General features: G+C 45.0%; 2 protein-coding genes across 3 annotated transcripts in view; one reads left to right on the top strand and one right to left on the bottom strand.

The window, feature by feature from the left end:
- The window catches only part of vsig10 (V-set and immunoglobulin domain containing 10), a 172,362-nt gene that overhangs the window by 28,162 nt on the left and 121,979 nt on the right, over positions 1–22,221 (top strand). The window lies entirely within an intron of this gene.
- On the bottom strand, positions 1,521–21,885 carry srrm4 (serine/arginine repetitive matrix 4). Of its 2 annotated transcripts, none has more exons than XM_052068954.1 (14): positions 20,872–21,885; positions 14,128–14,194; positions 13,298–13,440; positions 10,505–10,630; positions 9,840–9,935; positions 9,727–9,753; positions 9,237–9,290; positions 8,754–8,831; positions 7,488–7,596; positions 4,839–5,110; positions 3,923–4,090; positions 3,737–3,835; positions 3,230–3,379; positions 1,521–2,323 (listed from the first exon to the last, which is right to left on the bottom strand). In XM_052068954.1, exons 1-14 carry the CDS (start codon positions 21,027–21,029, stop codon positions 2,125–2,127), a joined length of 1,746 nt encoding a protein of 581 aa, XP_051924914.1. In that variant the 5' UTR covers positions 21,030–21,885; the 3' UTR covers positions 1,521–2,124. The 2 variants fall into 2 exon arrangements, with proteins under 2 accessions (XP_051924914.1, XP_051924915.1); XM_052068955.1 differs by having other exon boundaries at positions 10,505–10,627; positions 20,872–21,883.

A 22,221-nucleotide genomic window follows, 5' to 3' on the forward strand; every position in this document is an offset into this window, starting at 1 on the left:
CGCTGACGTAGTAGCGAGGCGTTTATTCAGTGGATGGAGCACAAACTAACAGATTAGCCCCGCTAGCATCTATGCTAACTAACACACAGCCATTCCCATTACAGTACAAGACCGTATCGAGGTGGCTATACGGTATTCTCATCATGAAGGCAAACAAATCAAATGTTAAATTACTTAATTTCCTCTTTTCTGGGAGGGGGGGGGAATTAAAATGCTCAATCAGATCAGTCCGCTAGGTGCTTGATTATCTGCCAAGGTACTATGCTAACTCAGTGCATATTGATTCCTCACATAACTCTCGCGAGAAAGTAAATAGATCACATTTGCTGCTGTAAATTGGGAATTTCTCCATTTTGAGACAAATAAAAGTTTTCTTATCTCAAATTTCTTATTTTCATTTTCTTGGAAAGCAATGCTACACAAGCTCATGGAGTCGCCCGCTAGCTGCCACACTAACCGGAGCACAGGTGATACGCTTAGCAGCTGCTTCTTCTGAATTTCAAACCAATTATATTCTTTTTGAATAAACCAAAAGGTCAACTTTGTCTTTTTTTCAAATATTCATATTAAGAGCACAAGAATAATTTACTCGAGGGCTGTCATAACCGGAAATGGACATGTTGCCTCGAGAGCTTGGCCACGACGACAAAGCAATAAGCATTGAAATAAGCTATAAATATGTATGCGGTTGGATATACACCATTAATATTCAATAGGATTCAAACACTCTGAACATGAGCGACGCTGTTTATTCTGCTTGCCTTCCACTCCTTTAAAGATGTTGATTTTAATTTTTCTTTCCAATCGATCTTCTGTGGCTGCGATGACATTTGGATTGTTTGCAATCTACCGCAAGAGAAATTCTTTGACTATTTGTGCTTCCAGATGCCATTTTGTCTTTTCCCACCAGCTTGAAAAGAGGAAAATGGCCGTCGCATTTGCAATCTGTCGCTCGTTCTGTACTACGCGAGATAAATCGATGATTTTGATTAGGGAGTATTCCTTTCATCATACATCACTCTATAAAAATCCTTATATAATGATTTATACTTAATCTACTGCATAGTCCACTTTATGAAAATTGAAATATGGATTGATGCAACCATCTCGGTGGACAACATAAAAAGTACCATTAAAAAGCTCAATACAACTGAGATGCCGCTTTTGGAATATTTCAAAGGAATTTGGACCTTGTTCACTGCCGACATTTCGGTTCACATATCAGTCAAAATCAATCGGGATCTTACTCCCATAATTGCCAACGATTCCATCAAGGTCAGCGCAGATAAGCAAGTAGTAATTCATAGCAGTTCCATTCTTATAGGTGTGTAATAACAAACCTTGAAAAATGAAAAAAAAAAACCTGAGCCCAGTTATCGTGGCTCTGGTATCCAGCAAAATTAAGACAAATCCTGCTCTCATACTAGCCAACATTTGCTTGAAATCAGACCAGCGATTGGCAAAAAAAATAAATAAATATTTTTTTTTTTTAAAAATAAATAAATATTTTTTTTAAAAAAAAGGTTGTTACCCGTATAAATTAGATTCTTGATTTGGATTATTTTATGGAGTCCAGATATCCTCAAACGTGATCTTGTTCTCAAACATGTCAACAATCCCTTCATGATGAATCCACATCTGTAAGTGGCAAGTCAAAGCAGAAGAATTCTTGATTGAGTGTGATCATTTTCTACAAAATGGTTGGGATTTCAGAAGATTTGGAAACATTTATGTGGTGGCTGAGGCACTGCTGCTAGGGACCTTGCTATCCCGCCTCCCAGCAGTCCCTCAAAGGTCAAACGCAGACTGGCAATCAGCAAATCAAAGCAGCTGGGTCCTCGCAACAGCCAACATCATGCAATCAAAATCAGTCGGGATGTTGCTATAGCCCGGACGCGGTCAACCAAGTCCGCCAACTCGCATGCTTTAGCACCGAGACGGAATTTGAGCTGTCAGCCGTTTCAAAGCGAATACCACATCACAACATAACACATCCCCGAAGAGGACGGAAAACCCAGCGTTGAGATGTGTTTACAATGAAAACCAAACAGCAGCAACGAGGCGGGATTGCCGTCGAAATCGTCTCTGGGTGCAAATTTTTTCGAGCGATTTGTTGAGGGGCAGCTAATACCTGCTGGCACTGCGCTGGCGCGCCTCAAAGCTCCACGAGGAGCTGCGACTGTTGCTCTCACTGGCCGAAGACGAGGAGGAGGAGGACACGCTACGGCGGCAAAGGTGGAACAGGCTTCTGGGTGACGGGGCGCTGAGGCTGCTGCAGGACGAAGGGCTGCGGCGCAAGTACGGGACGGGCCTCTTGCGGGCGCTGCGGACCAGCAAAGGGGCAAAGGTCTTTAGAAGCGACTTATTAAGGGATGTAGCACTATTTTGCACCACTCTCACTTTGCTCGATGTAATGTAGGTGAAGCATACCGAGTTTTTTCTGCCTAGGTATTGGTAAACGTCTAAAAAAAACGTCAATAGATGTTCATTTTTCGTTAACCCTCGTAGTGCACCGCTTGCGATAAATGTAAAATGATGTCTTTGAATCAAAGGCAAAGGCATTCAGAAAAACACGAGAGAGCTGAAACTTATGGAGGAGTTCTAAAATGGCCTAAATTTCATGACGTCACCGGCTGATAATTCTCAGGCATTGCAGCAATAATAAAAAAACGTTTTGATACCTTAATCTTCACAATTTACATATTTTGCACCAGAGACCCATTATAATTCATATTTTTGAATGCATCGTAAACCTAATGTGTATACATGCATTTCACGCGATTTTTACGTCAATCGCTTTGTTTTCGCTTGGACAGACGTAAGCATGCCACATTGTTGGGTTGAGGTCATTCCAATTTTGCAACTTTAGGTGGCGTCAGAGGAGGCTTCAAACCAATGCGTTTTACATGAACACGTCCGGTCGGGATTGTTAGTAGGGCTTGGTTGGGACCTCCAGACACATTTTTTTTTCCCTTTTGCAAAAAATAAAAAATAAAAAATCCAAAAGAACTAATAAAAACTATACATGTATGGATAGCACAGATGCCTCTGAACATTTTGAGTGTTTGAAAAAAAAATGTTTTTATAACACAAAATACATCATTACAAAAATTGTAAAATGCGTAACTTAAGGCCTTTTTCATTTAGAGCACACAAGGTTAAGCACCTTGTATACATTTTTTTTCCCACTATTTAGTACATGTATTTGTGGGGGTGAAGATTTGCGTACCTGGTGATCCGTCTGGCTTCCAGGTGGCTGGGCGAGTCCCTCCTCCTCTTCCTCACGGGGGAGTAGGACTTGCGTCTTCGTCTCTTCCTACTGATCTTGTGGTCGCCGTCCGTCTCTCGAGAGCTCGACGTTCGCGTTCTGGATCGCGACCTGCGGAGGGCGACGGGTCAGTGGATCTTGGTTTGGTATTTTCAGCCGCTGATTTTCCTCGAGGTGTGCCACAAGGCTCGATCACAGGCTATCATTTTATTCTGCTTTTACATAAAGGGGTCTTTGCGAAGATTTGTTAAATAGATAAATATCTCGTCATTTATGAAATGAACGAATAAAGTGCATGAATCTGATGTAAACCCATGTTCTCATTTATGTATTTGTGATATACGTTAAGTGATGTATACCGTATGTTGCTGACTATTAGGCCTGGTCACCATTGTTATGAAACCTTGCCTTCAATTGTTTTTTCTCAATGAAAAATGTAAAAATTTAATACAAAAAATTCAATTTGACCTGCGACGTCTGAAGTAGCTTCCTCTGGAGCTGACGCTGCTCAGGCTTCCCCGCCGCTGCCTCAGATCCAGCGAATAGCTCAGCGAACGCGAGTAGGAGCTACAAAGACAGCCACCAAAAAAAATCAACGTCATCACAGCAAATCGTCACCTGCGTTTGCGCAACTATTTTAAAAGCATTTCGGACCTCGCAGATGACAGCGACGAGCTTGGAAGCCGTCGTCCGGAGTATCTGGAACTTCCCGAGGACATACTCCTCCTGCGTCGGCGATGCCACTCGGGGCTCGATCGTCCCCTGGAAGACATCCGTGGCGATCTCACCGTGTCGAATCGACATCCCAAAGCCTCGTGCTCTCTGTAAGGAAAGCACGTTTCAAGTTGAAGACTTCATTCTTACCAACCGCATGCATCTTACAGGACGTTTGGGTATCCCTCAAGGCTCATTCCTATGCCCAGACGTTTTCACCTTACACATGCAATAGTAGTGCTTTATCCTACCAATATATGCTGTCATTCATTCATTCATTCATCTTCCTAACCGCTTGATCCTCACTAGGGTCGCGGGGGTTGCTGGAGCCTATCCCAGCTGTCTCCGGGCAGTAGGCGGGGGACACCCTGAATCGGTTGCCAGCCAATCGCAGGGCACACAGAAACGAACAACCATTCGCACTCACACCTAGGGACAATTTAGAGTGTTCAATCAGCCTGCCATGCATATTTTTGGAATGTGGGAGGAAACCGGAGCACCCGGAGAAAACCCACGCAGGCCCGGGGAGAACATGCAAACTCCACACAGGGAGGCCGGAGCTGGAATCGAACCCGGTACCTCTGCACTGTGAAGCCGACGTGCTAACCACTGGGCTACCGGGCCGCCTATATGCTGTCATTATACTACAAAAATAATATACGCATTTTTAACAATTTTTAAACATGTAACAATTGACCGGTTCCAATAATTTAACAAAAATGTCATATATTGTAACATTTACACTTTTTGAGGTTTTCCGAGTGACAATTTGAATGCGTAGCGGAGTGAAGCAAGGGAGCCATTCGAAAAGGCGTGGCCTGTTCACTGAGCCCAGGGACGGCTAGCGCTACTTCACCTCTTGAGGAGAGCGGCGCTCAAGCAGTCTTCCCCGCCGGCTTTGCACAAGGAAGCGTAGCTGGTCACCGAATTTCCGGAGTCAGAGACGTCGTTGTCCCTGTTGGCGAGCTTCACCGGCGATGGTGAGGCACGCCGCCGCCGCGCCTCACTCTTGTCGGCCACGCCCGTCTCACAGAACGGCGGCGATGAGGTGTCGTTACCGGAGTCACAGTCGTGGGACTGCTCATCCTGGCCGGACGCTCGTCCTCGGGAAGGCTTTGATAAGAATGTCTGTAGGCAGACAGAAGCAGCCGACAAATCACCGGTTTGAGCGGCTACACGGAGCCTGCTAGCTGCCTGATTCACAGTGAAATCATCCTCCTATTCCTGTGAAAAACACACTAGAAACAACCCCGCCCCCAAAATTACTTTTCGGGCCTCCTCAAACTTTGAAACGCTCGAGAGACGTCATGCAAATTTGAGGCATGCGGTCAGAATAGAGTAGAAAAAGCGCTCGAGGCTAAAACACTGACAGTGGTGCCTTGACTTAAGAGTTTCATCCGCCCTAGGACTGTAACTCGAATCACTCGTATCTCGAATCAGCGGTGCCCGCTTAAATAATCGGAAATGTCATTAATCCGTTCCGGAATGATACCAAAAATGTTGCGGGAATATATAGTTATAGTAATATCTTCAAAAAGATATATCATGTAAGCAAATAGTTTTTCAACTTCTCTCGCCGTCTGCCATGGACATTTCAATTTGTCATTTGGAATCCATCCACTCACAAACGTGTCGTATTTGTCAAGAACGTTTTCCAACTGGAAGGTGTGGAAAAGATTCCCATCCCCGGCTTACTTATGAAATGAAATGATTTCTTCGATGTAACAACAGATGTCAGCAGATGATGGCGCCGCCTCACTTTGGATACGAGATCAACACAGCTTTTGAGTGGATGGTCAAGACTTGGAGATGAATCACAGCTCGAGAAATGCCAAACAAACGAGAAGGGGAACAAGAAAATGGGACCGACTGAATATGTATGGCTGTGTTGCGGTACTTCAAAGAAAGTGTCTCCTAACTGTGGAAAAAAAAACCCAGTCGGAAGCGAAGAGCAAACGACATGTAAAAAAAAAAAACAGTGTAGTTCAACTCCAGTCGTGCGGTGAGTCGGCGTCGCTCAGCGTGCACGTCTTAGTTGTAAATGAAAAAATATTTTGCTGGCCAAAACTCAGTCTCGTTTTTGTTGTTTTATAGTTTGAGGTGTTAAAATAGCAAAATATATTGGCGCAAAAGTCACCGTCTTCTTTTTACAAATAAAACAGTTTTATTACTGGTCCTTTTTATTTTGCTTGAAATTTTTTTTCACACACCTAGTTTTCATTTGCTTTTAGAGTGAGTGTATTCGATTTTTCAAAAATGCATCTTATATCTGCCTAATTTATTTGATCAGTTCTTCCTCCCTCTCAAAAACGGTTGTCAACGAGCGGCATCCAGTCTGACTGACCAAAGTACCCCCCCCCCCGAAAAACTCGTAAGTCAAGGGACCAGTGTTCCTGAAAGGAAGAGAAAGCAAACGTGTGGAAACAAAGAAAAATCTAGCGTCTAACACTCCCCCCTAAGGAGACAGAAAATGAGGGGGGGGTGCGTCGGCCCACAAGCCCGACTGGACAAACACACAGCACAAAACGGGCTCTCTATGTCGCAAAGAAAATGGCGAGGTGCCATCGGGAGTAAGCTAAAGCGAGGCCTCGCTAAACGAACTTTTCCCTTCTGCCATTAGCCTAGCCTAGCCTAGCCTAGCATGAGCAATCCGCGGGACAGCATCCACTTACCAATCACGATTTCCTCCTTAAGTAGGGAAAGTGTAAGAAAAAGGGGGGCAACATAAGTGCATCATTAGAGAAGTGAATTTTTTTTCTTTTTTTCAAAACCCACCAAAACCGAACGGAAATTGTGAAGAGGCTGCGCGGGAGATGATAAAAGTTGATTTTGGACTAATTCCGCTCCCAATTGCGTCCATTCCTTTTTATTAGTCCAATCAAGGACGACAGGCTGCGACCGATTCAGCAAAGGGGGAGCGAGTGACCCTCATATGCATATTGGATTTCCCACCAGCCAATCAGTCCCACTTAGTATTTGTAGCAAACTCTCAAATGCGTCCGTTTCGCAATTTGGCGACACGATTTGCTCACCGACCCCGAGACCCTGCTGACAGGGGATTCCTTTCCACGCTCATTTATTATTATTTTAATTTTTTTTTTTGCTGTGTTGACGTTGATTCAGGTTGCTAAATTTCCAAACATCGGGCACAATGTGACGGCCTCTTGCGTCGAGGGAGCCGAGTGAACCGAGAGTCCCAAATTGAACATTGTGAAAACGCAGCATTTTGCACGCAATGCCTTTGTCTTTTTTTTTTTTTTTTTTTTAAATCAAATATAAGAACGTGACTCCTCTTCCTCCTCGTCATTGAACGACAAAATATTAATAAAGTCTCACCCCCATCGTACGTTTCCCTCATAATATTTTCCCAACGGACATGCTGGTAATTGTCCGACACGTTATCGCCACACGCCACAACAAAGTCGCCGTCCCCTTTGCCAACGAGGAAGAAAAAAAAAAAAAAAAATCGTAAAAGACAATGGGGACAGTGAGCAGAAGGACTTACGCAGGCGACAGAGAGGACGGAGGCTGTTTTTACTGATTTGGAGACGCTGCCGCCACGGGTCCACTTGGCCTCGAATGTGGGACTGCATTGCGTTTTGTATGCAGAAGGTCTGAAAGCACAGGGCGGGAAAGTATCACAAATGTCATTACCAACACCCCCCCCACCCCCCACCATCGCCCCCTCACCCCTGAAAAATAAGAATCCTAAATATCCATCCGTGGGAGCCTCTCCCAGCTATTTTCGAACAACCATCCACGCTCACAATCACACCTTTGACTACAATTTGACAAAAACGTTTGTCTGATCTTTTGACATTGCAATAGTACAAAAAAAATTTGAATTTTGTGAGAATGAAGCCGCAAGAATGAGTGATTTTTTTATTTTGTAACGGTCTGAAAATAAAGCGGTGAGCGTACAAGAAAGAAATATTTCCTAGAGTATGAGAAAAGTTGGTCATTGCCTTGGAAAAATATCAACGCATGATTTTTTTTTTTTGTTGCCGAAATCACATCAGGAATTAAGTCAGATAAATTCAAAATGATGTGATAATTTTTTTTTTTTTTTTTTTTTTATCCGAGGGACGGCCTCTTATTGAAATGAGGCTTTTATTCACCTCATGGAAAAGTCACTGCAAGTTGAATTTCCCCAGCCGGACTCATCATTTCTCTGCTGTTTTCCTTGTTGTGAATTTTGTCACAAAACACAGAAAATGTCACTTGTAACTGATTTGGGGCATTATTTCTTGTTTTTGGATCTTTTTTTTGTGCTTGCCAAACAAGAATCAACATAACAAGACAGCCCAATTCACATTTTTATTAAAAAAAAAAAAAAAAGACCATTTAATATGAAACTGCGGATTGATTGAAGAGTTACCACCACAGGAGAGAAAAAAAATCGATTGAAAATAAATAAAAAAATCAGCTTTGTGAGAATTTCCCATCTTGCCAGCGTTTCCTGCAGCACGGCGATAAAATAAGAAGAGGCACCTGCACTTTCTGGCTGCTCCACGCGATAAGACTCATCTTAGCCACAAATCGTTTTGGAATTTAAAAAGTCAAATGCTGCGCAACGTCCCCTCACTCGCTATTCAAACTCCAATGTCGCGGCTCATACTCGCTTTGTATCTTTGAAAAATGAATATCTAGTCATTCGGTGGCGCTCGAGTAATCCTTTCAGATATTTAACAAATCCTTCAAATCCGAGATTAGCGAGCAGGGAACGCGTTGGGAATCGGCTGAAAAGGGAACGAGAGCTTTCGTGTCCTACCTATCCTCCGCCGATGACGACGGGCGGTCTGACGCTGAGCTGCCCCGGCGGCGTTTCGCCCGCCACCCACTCCGAGAGCTGAGGAAACAAACATCATCAACAGCTTTACGACAGTTGAGAAATTACGAAAACAACAACAAAGAAGTCGGACGATCAATTGTGTGTGTGTGTGTGTGTTTGGGTGGAAGTATGAAACTCTATTTTGGGGAAAATAACTCAACTTATTTTATTGTCGCCCCCTTCATATTTTAAGACTGATTTCACGGGTCTTTCGTCAATGACCCTCGAAACAATCCCAAATTTGACATGGTGCCCCTAGAGGCGAGCGAGAGTAATGCATCTCCCAGTCGCGATTCAATGTCAACACTCTTATGAGTGACCCCCCCACTCCCGTTCTCGCTAAAATTCCGCATTATTTTCTTCCGCTTGAAATATTTTTAGTACTGAGGACTGCTTCTCCTCGGAGGGATTCAACCGACTGACCTTCGCTTCCGTTTGCGTCCGTCCTTTGGCGATCGTTTGAAACGCGATGAGCCGCTGCAACAAAAGACAACAAACAGTTTCAGGATCATCCTCATCATCTCGTGCAAATCATTAAAAAGTGTTTTGTTTGTTTTCCCATTTTTCTGTGACTTGGGCTGCGTTGGGAATCGCGAGAGCGGAAAGTTTCTAATGGCCGACATATGGCGCCATTTGACGAAAAATCACGAGCAGTCGCCAAACATTCAAACGCGAGGCAAGCTTACAATCACTGTCTTGTTGTTGAAGTCGGAATTTGTGTGAGAATGAAATCGTAGTCGGTCCTGAACCACTACAACGGGATTTCTCGTGGGTATTTTGGAAACTATCTCGGGCCACGATGTGACACATACATGAAATGTAATCTATACGGAAGTCGTCGTGTACGTGGATGTGATTCCTAACACAGCCGCTGCGTGTAACCTTTAGCATGGCCAACACTCAATGGACAAACCTGTGTTTGGACTTTTTGGAGGTGTATCTGGAAGGAAGGACAAGCCAGAATTGTCATTAGTTGATCCCGTTAATTATAAGATGCCAGACTTGCGCAAACGAGACCACGCTTACCTGTGCCGCTTGCTTTTCTTGGAACTTTTCTTCTTCTTCTTTTTCATCTTCTTCTTTCTCTTCTCCCTCAGCGGAGAGGGGCTGCAAGAAGCCGACCTAAAAGTACAAATGGAATCGTAAGACTCCATGCAAGATTCAGACGAGTCAGGAATTTCGAGCGGCACGACCTTGGTGTAGTACCGCTTTACACCACAACATGGAGGGGCAGCACCAAGCTGTGCTGGAGGACGCGCCGCGCAGTTCGAGGACGAAAGGAAAAGCCAAAGAAGGGCCGAGGCTAGCTAAACTATCAAACAAAGTTGCCTTTATTTATTTTTTTTATAAAAATAAATTTGCATGACCATGAGAAAAAAAAATGTAACATCTCTCATAAACTTAAGTGAATAAAGCTGAGTACAGAAACAAACAACCAAACAAACAAAAAAGTTTTAACTTTTACTCTTGATTCATTACAGGGACTTGCATTGTAATTCTATAAAAAATAAAAATTCAAAGAATAAAGTTCGGAAATTTGTAGGAAATGTTAAAAACATTGCAACTTGTTAGAGAACAGTATTCTCATAATTCGACAGGTATATATATATATTTTTTTTCCTGTCGGGTTAACATCAGGGGATGTCGTAACAAAACTTTTTTTGTGAAATAATATCACTCATGCAAGTCACCTGCTGGTCAGCCTTTTGCGCTCTGACTTGCTCTTCGTCTTCTTTTTCTTCTTCTTCTTCTTCTCCTTCTTCTTCTTCTTCTTGCCTTTGGGCTGCAGTGACAGGTCCTCACCAAAGGAGGTGCTGCTGGGCAGGAGAAAGAAAGTCACAACATCAGCAAAAAAACAATGTCGCAATTTGCGCGACATTGAAATTTTAGCTACGACAACGTCGTCACTTGTATGAGAATCACGTCGCAACTAGCGCGGGAAAACGCTCGTCATATCAGCACGATGCAAAGGCGATTTGTACAGTGCTATGAAATATTATTTGGCCCCTTCTTGATTTCTCTGTTCTTTGCTTTTTTTATCACATGCCAATGCTTCAGTCAATCAATTTTAAGGAAATACAAAATGCATTTTCGAGATGCCAATTTAATTTGTAAGACACACACACACACACAAAAAAATCCCAAACCACGTTACTTTTGTGAAACAGTAATCGCGTCCCCTTTTCCAAGACCCCACAAAGCAATTTCCAAGACTTGGGGCCTGTTATGTTTGGAGTAAAAATGGCACAGCTTTTGATAATAAAAAAAAAAACCTGATGCCAACAGTGAAGCATGGCGGTGGCAGTGTGAAGGTATGTGGCCGCTTTGCTACTTCAGGACCGAGACAACTTGCTGTGATTCCGATAATTTGTATTCCATTATACAGGAACTCATTGCATCATGAACGACTAATTGCAATGCGAACACCAAGCATAATTTTAATATGAAATATTAAGAACTAATAGTAATATTAAGAGTAAAACTGTTTAAATTAAATAAAGCAAATAAAATCGCAGTTGTTCATGTAACTGAGAAAAATGATTTCCCAATGTTAAATTCCACATGAGACGTTTGCGACATTAACGTACAGGCGCCACTATTAAGCCTTCTTCATTTTGTTTAATCCTCGTGACTCATTGTGCGGATCAGAGAGGGGGTGGGGGGGCGGGGGGGGGTGGTTGCTGCTCCCGACCATTCCCGGCTGCAAACAATCAAAATCCAGCTTGTCAGCGAGTCTATTTGAGATGGTTCGACAGCGATGTGATGATAAATCCCCGTGAAGACGCCAATGATGGCGTCGCCTCTGCTCCGAGGCGGTGGAAGGAAACAAGAAATCAAATTACTCCTCCGCCCCATTTTCGCACGCTAATTCGATGTGCTCTCAGAAGAGCTGGGTAGAATTATTATATATTTTTGCTAGGCTAGATAGCTTTAAAAAAAAATACGCACAATTTAGAGCCTAGTAAAGTCGTAACATAAGATTCGGAATTTGTCCAAAAATCAAAACAGCATTACCAGAAAAAAGTTAGACTTTCCCAAGAGGATGTGTCGATATAATCCAGGAAAAAGTCTGAATTTGTACAATAATTAGGTTGCAATTTTACGAAAAGTTGGAATTTTCAACCATTTTAAAGTTATAATATTACGAGGGAAAAAAAGTTGTACTTTTGTACAAGAATGTAGCTTTTTACCAAACAAGTTTGTCACAAAAAGGCGATTTGAATTGGAAAATCGCTGTGGATGAGACCAGACAAATCATTACATTTTGAAATCCTTGCATCTTTGAATTGTATCGCGTGTAAAAGGTGCGTCGATCGCATGCAATATCACCCTCCCCCAAAAAGATAAATATGCAATTTGTATTTAAGATAACGGAATATGTCTTTACGTGAAAGGTAAAGAAGTCACAGACAGCTGATTGGAGGTGATGACATTCAGAGATGAGCAATATAACTACATTTGTGAGCGTCAGTTCCGTCATCGTCACTCCGTCATTATTTCGAGCCGAATCAAACATATTCACATACGCGAAGATGAGAATTGCCGATGGGCCTGGACGTATGTGGGTCCAAATCAAATCCTAAAAAAAGAGCAAGTACAGGCGGTAAAGTGCTTCCAGTGACAAAAGGGCGCCTTATTCGCAAATGAGCCTCGTGAACGTCGTCGTCAGTTTGGGAACACGAAGCGCGCCAGTGCATTTCACGTAATTAGGCTCAGCCAGCCCCAGTAGCCTCCAACGCTATTCACAACACTTTGTCACTCATTAACGCGCACGCGGCGGAGAGGGGGGGGGGGTTGAGAGAGAAAGTGTGTGCGTGTCCCATCCCACGTCATTTACATCTTATAGTGCCAGAAGCAAAGTTTCTTTGGATGAGATGGCGTAAATAAAAGAGGGGGGGTCGGGCATTCATTTTGCCCCTTTCAACGCAAAATCACAAAGGGTGAGGTATGAAGATGTGAAGAAAAAAAACTGCGATAGTTGGATCATGAAAAAAAAAATGACAAGAAAATAACGGCCTTTTACGAAGTTGGGTTGTTATAAGGAAAAAATGTCTTTGTCTGTGTAGAGATACGCACCCATGTAGAATACAGTGTCAGCGTAATTAAGTCGTTTTTTAGCAACTTTAACCAGCGACTGAACGTTAGTTGAGGACGCCCGTTGTGTTGTCCGAGTCGGTAGCAAGTAGCAACAATTTGTGACGACATTGCCTCAGCGAGTCAAGTCAGCCATTACGATGCAACACGCCGCCGGAAATAACTTCAAAGTAAAGGTGTACTAAGGCATTGATGTCCTTTTATTATTATTGTTGTTATTATTATTCGGTTGCTTTGGGTTTATTTTGAAGTTGGCCTTCTTACCGTGTTGGCGGCGTGATGCCGTACCTTTGAACAAGATTTAGATGTTACAAAAAAGGAAATAAATTGTTTTTGGTTTGGTTTGTTTTTTTTTTTGTTTGTTTGTTTTTAACCCTGGATTCGCTCACCTCCTGGCCCGGTGGTGGCGAAGGCGGTGGCGAAGGTGGCGATGATGGCGACGATGGCGATGGTCCTTTTTCCCATCAGTCGGGGCCACAAAATGGTCTGCTGCTTTATGCTTCTTACGGGCACCGTCAGCAACGTTGCCCAGCTGGAGGAAAAAGAAAAACATCAGCAATATGCCTTAATTTTTACACGAATTTCAACTATTTCTTGTAATATGACTTCAGTATTGCGCAAAGGACATGTTTTTTTCTTGTAATATCTACATTCTCATTTAGATCACTTCTTTGTCGTCAAAATGGCGACCATTTCTTGCACTATATCTTACATACATTGTCGTTCAAAATCGTGGCTTTTTTCTCACGCTACTACGACTTCATTTTCAAATAAACTACAACTTTGATTTATCATATCTACACTCTTGATTGGAAAGTATCAATTTTTCCTCATAATAGCAAAACTTCATTTTTGTGCAAATTATGATCCTTGTCATGCCGCACAACTTCATCTTTGTTTGTGTCATTTTGTAATGTTAACAATGATTTATTTTACAAATTACAACGTTTCATATCAACCCCCTCACTCAAAAGGATGACTTCTGCCGCCCCCCCCCAATGCTAGAAGTTCGTTCTTATACGCATTTCACTATTTCATGTAATATTACAACTCCATCAATTTTTTAAATTCATTAATTCCACAATTTTTTTTTTAGTCCAATCCAGCAGCAGCACAACACTGAAAGGGACTTTTTGAATGCCCTCGATTACAATTTATTTTTTAAACCCTGTTATTTTTTTTTTTATTTTAATATTCCTTTTGGCGGGCTGGGTGTCACCTTGGAATCGGCCGCCACGTAGTCTGTCCGACGGTCGCCCGGCGTTTGGTCGGCCTCCACCTCTGGACTGAAAGCAAACAAAACAAGCAAAGTTGATTTTTCAAACAAAAATTACATTTTCAAATTTGAGTTTCAAACAAGAGTTAATGTTTAGAATTGGGGTTTCAAATGAGGGTTTCAAGCAGGAGTTACGGTTTCCAATTCGGGATTCAAATGGTTTAGAATGCGGGTTTTTGGCCAGTGCGAGAGCTTCACGTTAGCTTTCAAACAAGAGTTGAGGAGGCCTACTTCAAAATCCAATTTAATTTAACAAATAATATAAAGCTTTTATTTTGAAGTTGTTAGATCTGCCGGGCGGCGGCGGCCGCCGATTGCCAGCGCAGCTCGTCTCTACCAAGCAGTCAAGCCAAACATGCCTCCAAATTAGGAGGCCCTCGAAGAGAAATCACTTTAATTGGCTGGCTGACAGTTCAGAGTTCAGCACTGAAAAGGAAAGTGTGGAAAAAAAGAAAGCGTTCCTCCCACTCGCTGCAATCAGCCGTCTGGCTGTGACTTCATCATCCAATTAAAGGAGCGTTTAGCAAACTCCTGCATGGAAATGTGAAAATAGCTTCTGCTTTGTGTGTGTGCGTGTGTGTGTGTGTGTGTGTGTGAGAGAGAGCGAGAGAGAGAAACACCGAAGCCAATTTCAAATCTTGACGGAATGTCAACGCACCGCTCCAATTATTCCGCGACGTTGCCTTCTCTTGTTGCCATGTGGAAGTAATCCCTGACACTTTATAAACAAACACACTTGCACGATCGCACCCCGTCACCCGCTGTATTTATTTATTTATGGTCAAGGCACCGGAATCGAACCCACAACCTCTGCACTGTGCTAAGCAGTCAACCACCGTGGTGCCCTTGAAGCAAAAAAAAAATGAGGCAAAATTCCCCGTCTGCCCTTGGGAAGTTTCCTGACCTTTGTGTCAACATGAATCAAAAGGGTTGTGACAGCGTGACATCTGCAGTCAAGTTGAAAGCGAATCTGTGACGGGACACTTTAAAGGACTCAAAAGACGACATCACGTCGCAGGAGCCGGTTGCCGGTTGCCGGCCGGAGGTCACCTTCTCGCCGCCGGAGCAACGATCAATGAGCGCCTGACCTTGGACTCAATTGCTTCAGGTGGCCGCCAGCCGGCGGGGGGGGAGTCCATGATGGTTTTATGGAAAGCAGCTTCATTCAATTTGCCGGGGATGATTTCATGAGGCCTTAAGTGGCGGCGAGGCCACGGCCAGCAAGGTCCCTTTCGCACCCTGCCCAGGAAACAATCGCAAATGACAAACTTGTGGCTCCTCAGCCGCCCCTTTATCGAGGTCAGCGATGTCGTACAGATGATTTATTTTGCTGGAAACATACGGTCCGTTTAGCTTGATGCTAACAAACAATGCAAAATCACATCAACGGGCTAAGGAAGCTAGCATCAATATGATGCTAGTATACGGCGGTTGTAAGCAATGGATAGTCCAACACGGGCTAGGCTATTATTTTGGCGCGTTGAGTCTTATCAGCTGAATAAATCACAAATTTCGAAAGCGATGAATAATCGTTCTTTTTTTTTAATCCTCGTTTCAAATTCAATCGAAAAACAATCGTAATTATTATCATGTCCATAATCGTCCAGCCTCAGTTCACCGAGTGTTTGAAATGGTTAAAAAAAAAAATTAACGAGGCAAAAGTGGTTACCTAACAGAACACCTTGAAGGTGTGCTTATCTGAGGCGTGTGTCGTCCTTTCAAAGCGCGGCGGCGGCTCATCTCGCCATCAGTGAGGCGAGCTGTCACTCAGCCCGGAGGAGCCTTCCCTTCCTCCTTCCTCATTTCCGAGTCCATCCTCTGCCTCCTTGGCCGATAACACATTAGCCGGCTAATCTCCCGCCTCTCGGCAGGATGAGGTGTTGTCAGAGGGAGGTGTGGGGGGTGAGGGTGTGGGGGGGCTAAATGTGTCAATCAGCAACACTGGAGAGGACGCCGGCAAAGTCAACACGTCGGCCGGAATACGTTTCTCAAAACAAATAAATAAAGACATTTAAAAACGCAGAGTTAGCATCATGCTATGCACGCACGCCGATGTACGGTTAAAACAAAACAAAACAAAACAAAAAAAACGCCACTCGCATCACTTAAACCTGTAAAATAGTTTGAATCCCCCCAAAGTGAACCTGAGTCAAAAATGAATTTAAAGTAGGCCGAGAGATAATATCATTTCATTTTGTTCCAATATCTCCAGGCAAAAGCAGTCGAGACAATGTCTGGATCCTTTTTTTTTTTTTTACTTGCTGTTTGAGTGACTGCGATCAATTTAAATACTTTTTTTCCCCAAAACTATTTGAGTCGAGCTAAGTCATCATCGACTTGGACAACCCCGGGAAAACCAGACAATCGCGGATGGCTTTCTGTACTTTTGTCACAAAACGGATAAAATTTACACGCGCGATCTGCCGAATGGATTTTCGGCTCGCTCAGCCTTGCCCGTCTTGCCACTCGTTTGAAAGCATTTCAACGGTTGTGTCCAGATCCTCACAATCGGGACTTTTATGGGACAAGCACAGGACAGACAGATGAGATTTTTGTCTTTCATGAGGGGGGGGGGGGTCATTTCAATCATTTTCCCAGTTTAAGTTGCTTTCACGGAGAATTCCAGTTTCTGATCAAAATACAGAGAAAAGGAGAAGCATTTTGGTGGGTATGTAGGAGGAAACCGGAGTACCCGGAGAAAACCCACGAAGACAAGGGGGAGAACATGCAAAGTCCTTGGCGGAGGGGGGGCTGGAATTGAAGTGTGAGGTCGACGCACTAACCACTCACCACATATGGAAAGCTTAAAAAAGGACTAGACTTGCAAAAAAATAAAAAATAAACTCTCAAGCACACGTTTTGTCTTTGAAGTAGCGAGCAAAATAGAAAAAAAAACATCATTAAAATGGTTGCTTCTAAATAAAAAGGCAAACTTTCTGTGTACTTTTGGGCATGGCTTTTTGCGACTTTTTTTTTTTTTTGAGGCTGAAGGGACAAATCGAAGATGAATCGTTAATTGCGAGGCTCCCTTGTTAGTCAGCCGTTCCGTTTCATTTCAAAGCCGCCTCCAAGAGACAAAGCACCCCCTTCACCCACCCACCCACCTAATCTTCCCCGCTCCGTTTAAATGGAACAGCTCTAAATAAATCTTTAATTACGTGGCTATCGGAAAGACTTTCATCTTTTTCCAAATGAAGAAAAAAAGAAGCGCGCTAACCGCTTCTTTCGTTTGATGCCGACGCGGAAAAATAAAACTTTGGGGACGTCGCTTCTATCAAGCGATAGCCAGCAGCCGGCTGAGCTCATCATACAAAGTCGTTCATTCTACGTTCTTGTAATTAGGCGCGAGACAGTCGCAGAGCAACGCGATGAATTCGATCCAGCTAGCATACTGACATCTGCACACACTGCTGGTTTGTTTGGTGCTCCACAACCGTAACAATGAAATATTGTATTCAAGCGGGTATTGATTTAGCTTTTCAGATCCCCTGCCTGCTCCGTTTTTATTTTTTTTTGGTCTCTCAATCTGTGATCATCTTGAACAATCCAATGCGACCCGACGCAAGAACGATATTTGGCTCATCTGGAGCAATTTGAATCAAAAATTCGATTTGGCTTATCGACGGGAGAATCATTTCATTTGATGGACTTATTTTGCTCATCTAAAAAGGAGGAGGAGGAGGAGGCCGGCCACATGTTTGCATTTGCATAAATGTTCTGCCGCACAGTCAGCAGGAAAAAAAAACGATTTTCAAGCAGAAACTTTGTTTTTCCTCTTATGCGTGAGTGCACAATGAAAATAAACCGAGAGCCAAATTAATAAACAAAGAAATAAATCGCTCGCTGCCAGCAGCATGACCGATCCTGTTCTTGCTCTCCGTCCGACCTGCGAGGTTCCATTTTGACTTTCCAGAGGGAAAACCTTGGAGGTTATTTTCACAAGTTTCACCTTGGTGGCCACGCGATATGTTCGCATTGCATCAAATTAACTTGAACAAATTACCTTTGTCAATGTCACCGGACGACGTTCGCCTGCCACAACCAGCAGCGGAAGGACAAGGGAAACACTGCGTTTACTGACAGAATCCCAAACGGCGCCATCTATCGGTCGCCATTTGTAAATTTGCCTTTTGAAATGGCAACGTCGAACGATGGCATGGCCGCCATTTTTTTAGGAAGGAGAGCGCTTGACAAGGATCCCCACTTCAGCAAAATTCAAAGACAACCGCCAAAAAGAACGTTTTCACTCCACACTGGAGTTCAATCAAGCAAACACACGCTAATAAAAAAAAAAGAAAAAAAGAGGGGGAACGAGAAACGGACGAACAAGCCTGGCAGGCGGCATCTGCCAGGCATGACTAATCGATGGCGACCGAAGAGACGACAGCTGGATGTCGTCATGACACCTTTTTTCCCCCTCATTTTAACGTTGTCGCGGCATATTTAAGCCTCATTTTCGCACCGAGTGAGAAAGATGTCAAACTCATCTGAAGCGTCTGGTGAGGCGAGAGGTCTGAACGAGCGACCCACTCACGCGCGCACGCCACCGCGTCATGTGCATACGTCACGCTACGTCCCCTACGCGCGCGTGCCACACACAAACAGACACTCCAGCATACAATCATTCGTATAGCTCTCTCTCTCTCTCTCTCTCTCTCACCCCCCCCCCCCCCCACACTCAAACACAAAAACACGTCCCGCAGCCAAAAAGAAGCAACTTTTAATTGCTCCTTGGCGGGTGTGAGCCCTTCGAGCAGGAGAAGAGAAACACCATCCTTCTGTCTCCTCCGTTCCTGCCTCCGTGTTCGTTCGACACAATCACCTCCGACACACACGCGCACACGCACGCGCGCACGCACACACACGCACACACACACACGCGCAGAAGCACAGCGTGAATAATGCTTCCTCGTGGTGACGGTCCAATCCAGGCCATTGCAACACAACAAGAGGGGAAAACAAGCAGTTTATTTCTGCTGTTTTTTTTCTTGTTATTCCCTTTCTGTCTGACCACCCCCACCCCATGGCGGATGCCGGCAAGCTCCCCCACTTGCCCTCAGCATCACTGTCAAGGCCTTCTCGGGGGGCCACACCGTTCCGGCTAAAACGGAGCAGACATGCCGGAAACCCCCCCCCCCCCCAACTCAAGCCCCATCCCCATTTGTATTCGCTCACTGACCATTTCATTAGAGACAGTTGAACAAACGAATGCATGGGGGTGGCCAAATTGTTTTCATCGCCGAGCCACGTGGTACTTTTGGTTCTCCCTGGTGGAGAATAGCAAAAGCAATCAATGCCTCGCTCTCACTCTTCACTTCCTTTCACTTTCGCGTCGGGTATCATTCGAGCAGATTTGAGGCCGTCGGCATTAGAGCGTTTGGGTTTTGTGTGTGGTTTTTTTTTCTGTTTTGTTTTTTTTTTTGCGCGCAAATCGCTCCGCCGTCTGTGGTTCGGCAATTTACTTCGCTGCAGTAAGTAGTTTTTCGGCGGCCATTTGAGAAGCCATCGCACTTTTCCGACGCATACAACAATATTGTGACCCGGGCGTAGCAAAGTGAGTCACAGTGAGTCACATTTCAAAAAGGAGTGACAATACAAAACGTTTTTTTTTTTCCAACTGATGTTTTTAAGTATTAACCTAGTAAGTATAAACCTGAATTATTACGTTCCGACTTACTTTCAACGTCAATGCATTGGCTTTGACGGTAAAGCCGCCCCTCCCAACATGGCCGCCGCAGGCACGGCAAGTTTACACATCACCCGACTCGAAACCAACCATAACGGACCAATCAGAGGCCAGTATTTTGAGCTCATGAACTTTGGCACAGCAACCTTCCTCACCACTTCCGACTATTTAAAAAATGACTTTGCCGAATAAAATTTGTCGGGCGCAGGAAACGCTTTGGATTTCAGCGCGCGACGGGAGACGTTCCGCGGCGCGGATGAGGTGGGCTCAGTCGCCACCGCAGGCCCACGGGGCAAACGCGCGGCAAAGCCACCCGTTGAGGCGGACCTTTTATCCGACGGACGGCAGAGCCGAAAGAAAAATGTTTTCGCTAAGCAAGGTGTGCGGCGAGTGCGGAACATTAAAGAGCAGAGTGTGCAATTGAGCGTCGGCGCCGAAGCAACGGCCCGTGCTGATTCTCATTAACGCGTCTAATTTGGCGTTAAGACGAAGCGGATGGCGGGCGTCTGCGCCGTCCGGAGTGCAACCGAGTGAGAGTCGCACCGGCGCCGCGGCGGAAATCAAAAGGACACGTCGCGGGCCGGTAGACTTTATCGTTTTGGGTGCAACCTGCGTTTACGTCTCTGCTGATCAACCGTGAACTTCTGGGAAGCTGTGGATGTGATGTACGTCCTTTTATGCACATCCAACATCAAACACTTTGAGGGTTCGTTCATGAATTTCGAGTCTTGCCCGAGCTAATCAAACATGTTTGATTGACAGGGTGACGAGGACAATCGGTCTTGGATAAATCTCAGGTAATGTTTTCGTTCGACGTTCCGTTTCGTCTACTCAAAAGCTGTGCTGATCTCACATTCAGAGCAATCTAACGCGGCCACCTGTAGGAATTCGTGTGTCATTACGCTTGTTTGCAAAAGGGAATTTAATGGAGAATTAGTCTTCGGGTGGCGTTCTCGTTGAACGCCCGCGGAGAGCCGTCAAAGTCGCCCGGACGTACTCACCGGGTCAGCCTGCTGCGCGCGGCGATGCTGGCCGCGAAGACGCTCTCCGGCCTGGGCATGGCGACCGCCTTGAAGGTTCCCTTCCAGAACTTCTCAAAGAGCTGCTTCTGATGCAGCATGGCGGCTCTCTCCTGGACCGAAGCCGCCGTCTGCATCATAGCCAGGAGGACGCGCCGGCGTGCATGGGAAGGCGGCCAGGAGCTGTCCAAGTGCTGAAGCCCGGGAGGAGGGGGGCGGTAGGGGGGTTGGGGGGGGGGGGGGGGCGGCTGGTGCGAGCGGAGCGCCTCTCCCGTTCCCAGGGTCAGCGTGTGTCAGCGTGGGACCCCGAGGACGCCCTCCCTCTCGCGTCTCCCAAGTGGATGTATTGCTCTTCCGGGGGGGGGGGGGGGGGGGGGGGGAGCGGGGGGCGCTGGCAAATAGAGAGGCGCTGCGATCGCGCCGCTCCGTCACATCTGCCGAGTTTGGCTCCGGGAGGCCAATTCCGATTGGTGCCGAGTGGCGTGGTAGGGTGGGGTGGGGTGGGGGGGCATCCGAAGCTGCGGAGGTTTGATCCGACGGGGGCGAGCGTGGCGGCGAGCGCGCACGAGTGAACGCCGACTGAGGAGATCGGCGGCGAGAGGCTTGTTTTGTGTCTCTCAGCAAATGACGTCAACAGAGGGAGGGATGCAAGGAGAGTGGGGGAAGGAGGGCTGGGGGGGGGTCCCCCTCCTTTCATCCTTACTTTCTCTGACAACACCCCCACCCCCTCCCTCCCCCCTCCCCGCCTTAACTCACATCATCACTTCACTTGTCCCTCCAGCTTCTTCTTTGTGCTCCAAGGAAGAATGAAGCAGGAAGAACGGACCCTCGTCTTTTGTCATCAAACTTTGCCGCCAGGCTCCGCCCACAATGAAAGCATCTTCCAGCTGTCGAGTATACTTTTTCTTTTTTTGGGTGGGGGTTGGAACTCAAACAAAATCCCTTGAAGGAGTTCATCTCGGAAGGCTGCTAGGAAATGACCCAGACGACCTCAACAACAACAAAAAAGACAAATTTTCTCAAATTTTTTTTCGCAATTTTTCAGCCATTGCTTCTTGAGACTTAACACATTAAAAAAAATCAATACTAAAAATGTTACCAAATGTTACATAAAAAAAAATGTTATTTTTTGATGTAACATTTCATCACCAAATTGTAACAGCGCCCAAGGCCTTTCTTTGGTTCACCTGTTAATTATGAGTAGACCCACAAAAAAAAAATATTGGTTGTGAAGCAGCCAGTTGACGTGCATTTCCCATTTCAAAGACAAATTCCTCTCGTAGTTTCTGAAAATTCAGATCCCCCAAATTCTATTGCACTGAACAACATCAA

Source organism: Hippocampus zosterae, chromosome 6 (genome assembly GCF_025434085.1).
Source record: "Hippocampus zosterae strain Florida chromosome 6, ASM2543408v3, whole genome shotgun sequence".
In the NCBI taxonomy this organism is placed as follows: Eukaryota; Metazoa; Chordata; class Actinopteri; order Syngnathiformes; family Syngnathidae; genus Hippocampus; species Hippocampus zosterae.

What these genes read in the sequence shown, in the direction of transcription:
- srrm4 (XM_052068954.1), bottom strand. Translation starts at nt 21,029, where the DNA reads ATGATGCAGACGGCGGCTTCGGTCCAGGAGAGAGCCGCCATGCTGCAT. An exon ending in TCGTCATCGGCGGAGGATAG is followed by an intron (nt 7,597 to 8,753) that starts GTAGGACACGAA and finishes CTGTGCTTTCAG; the next exon opens with ACCTTCTGCATACAAAACGC. An exon ending in AGCTACTTCAGACGTCGCAG is followed by an intron (nt 3,380 to 3,736) that starts GTCAAATTGAAT and finishes CGCCCTCCGCAG; the next exon opens with GTCGCGATCCAGAACGCGAA.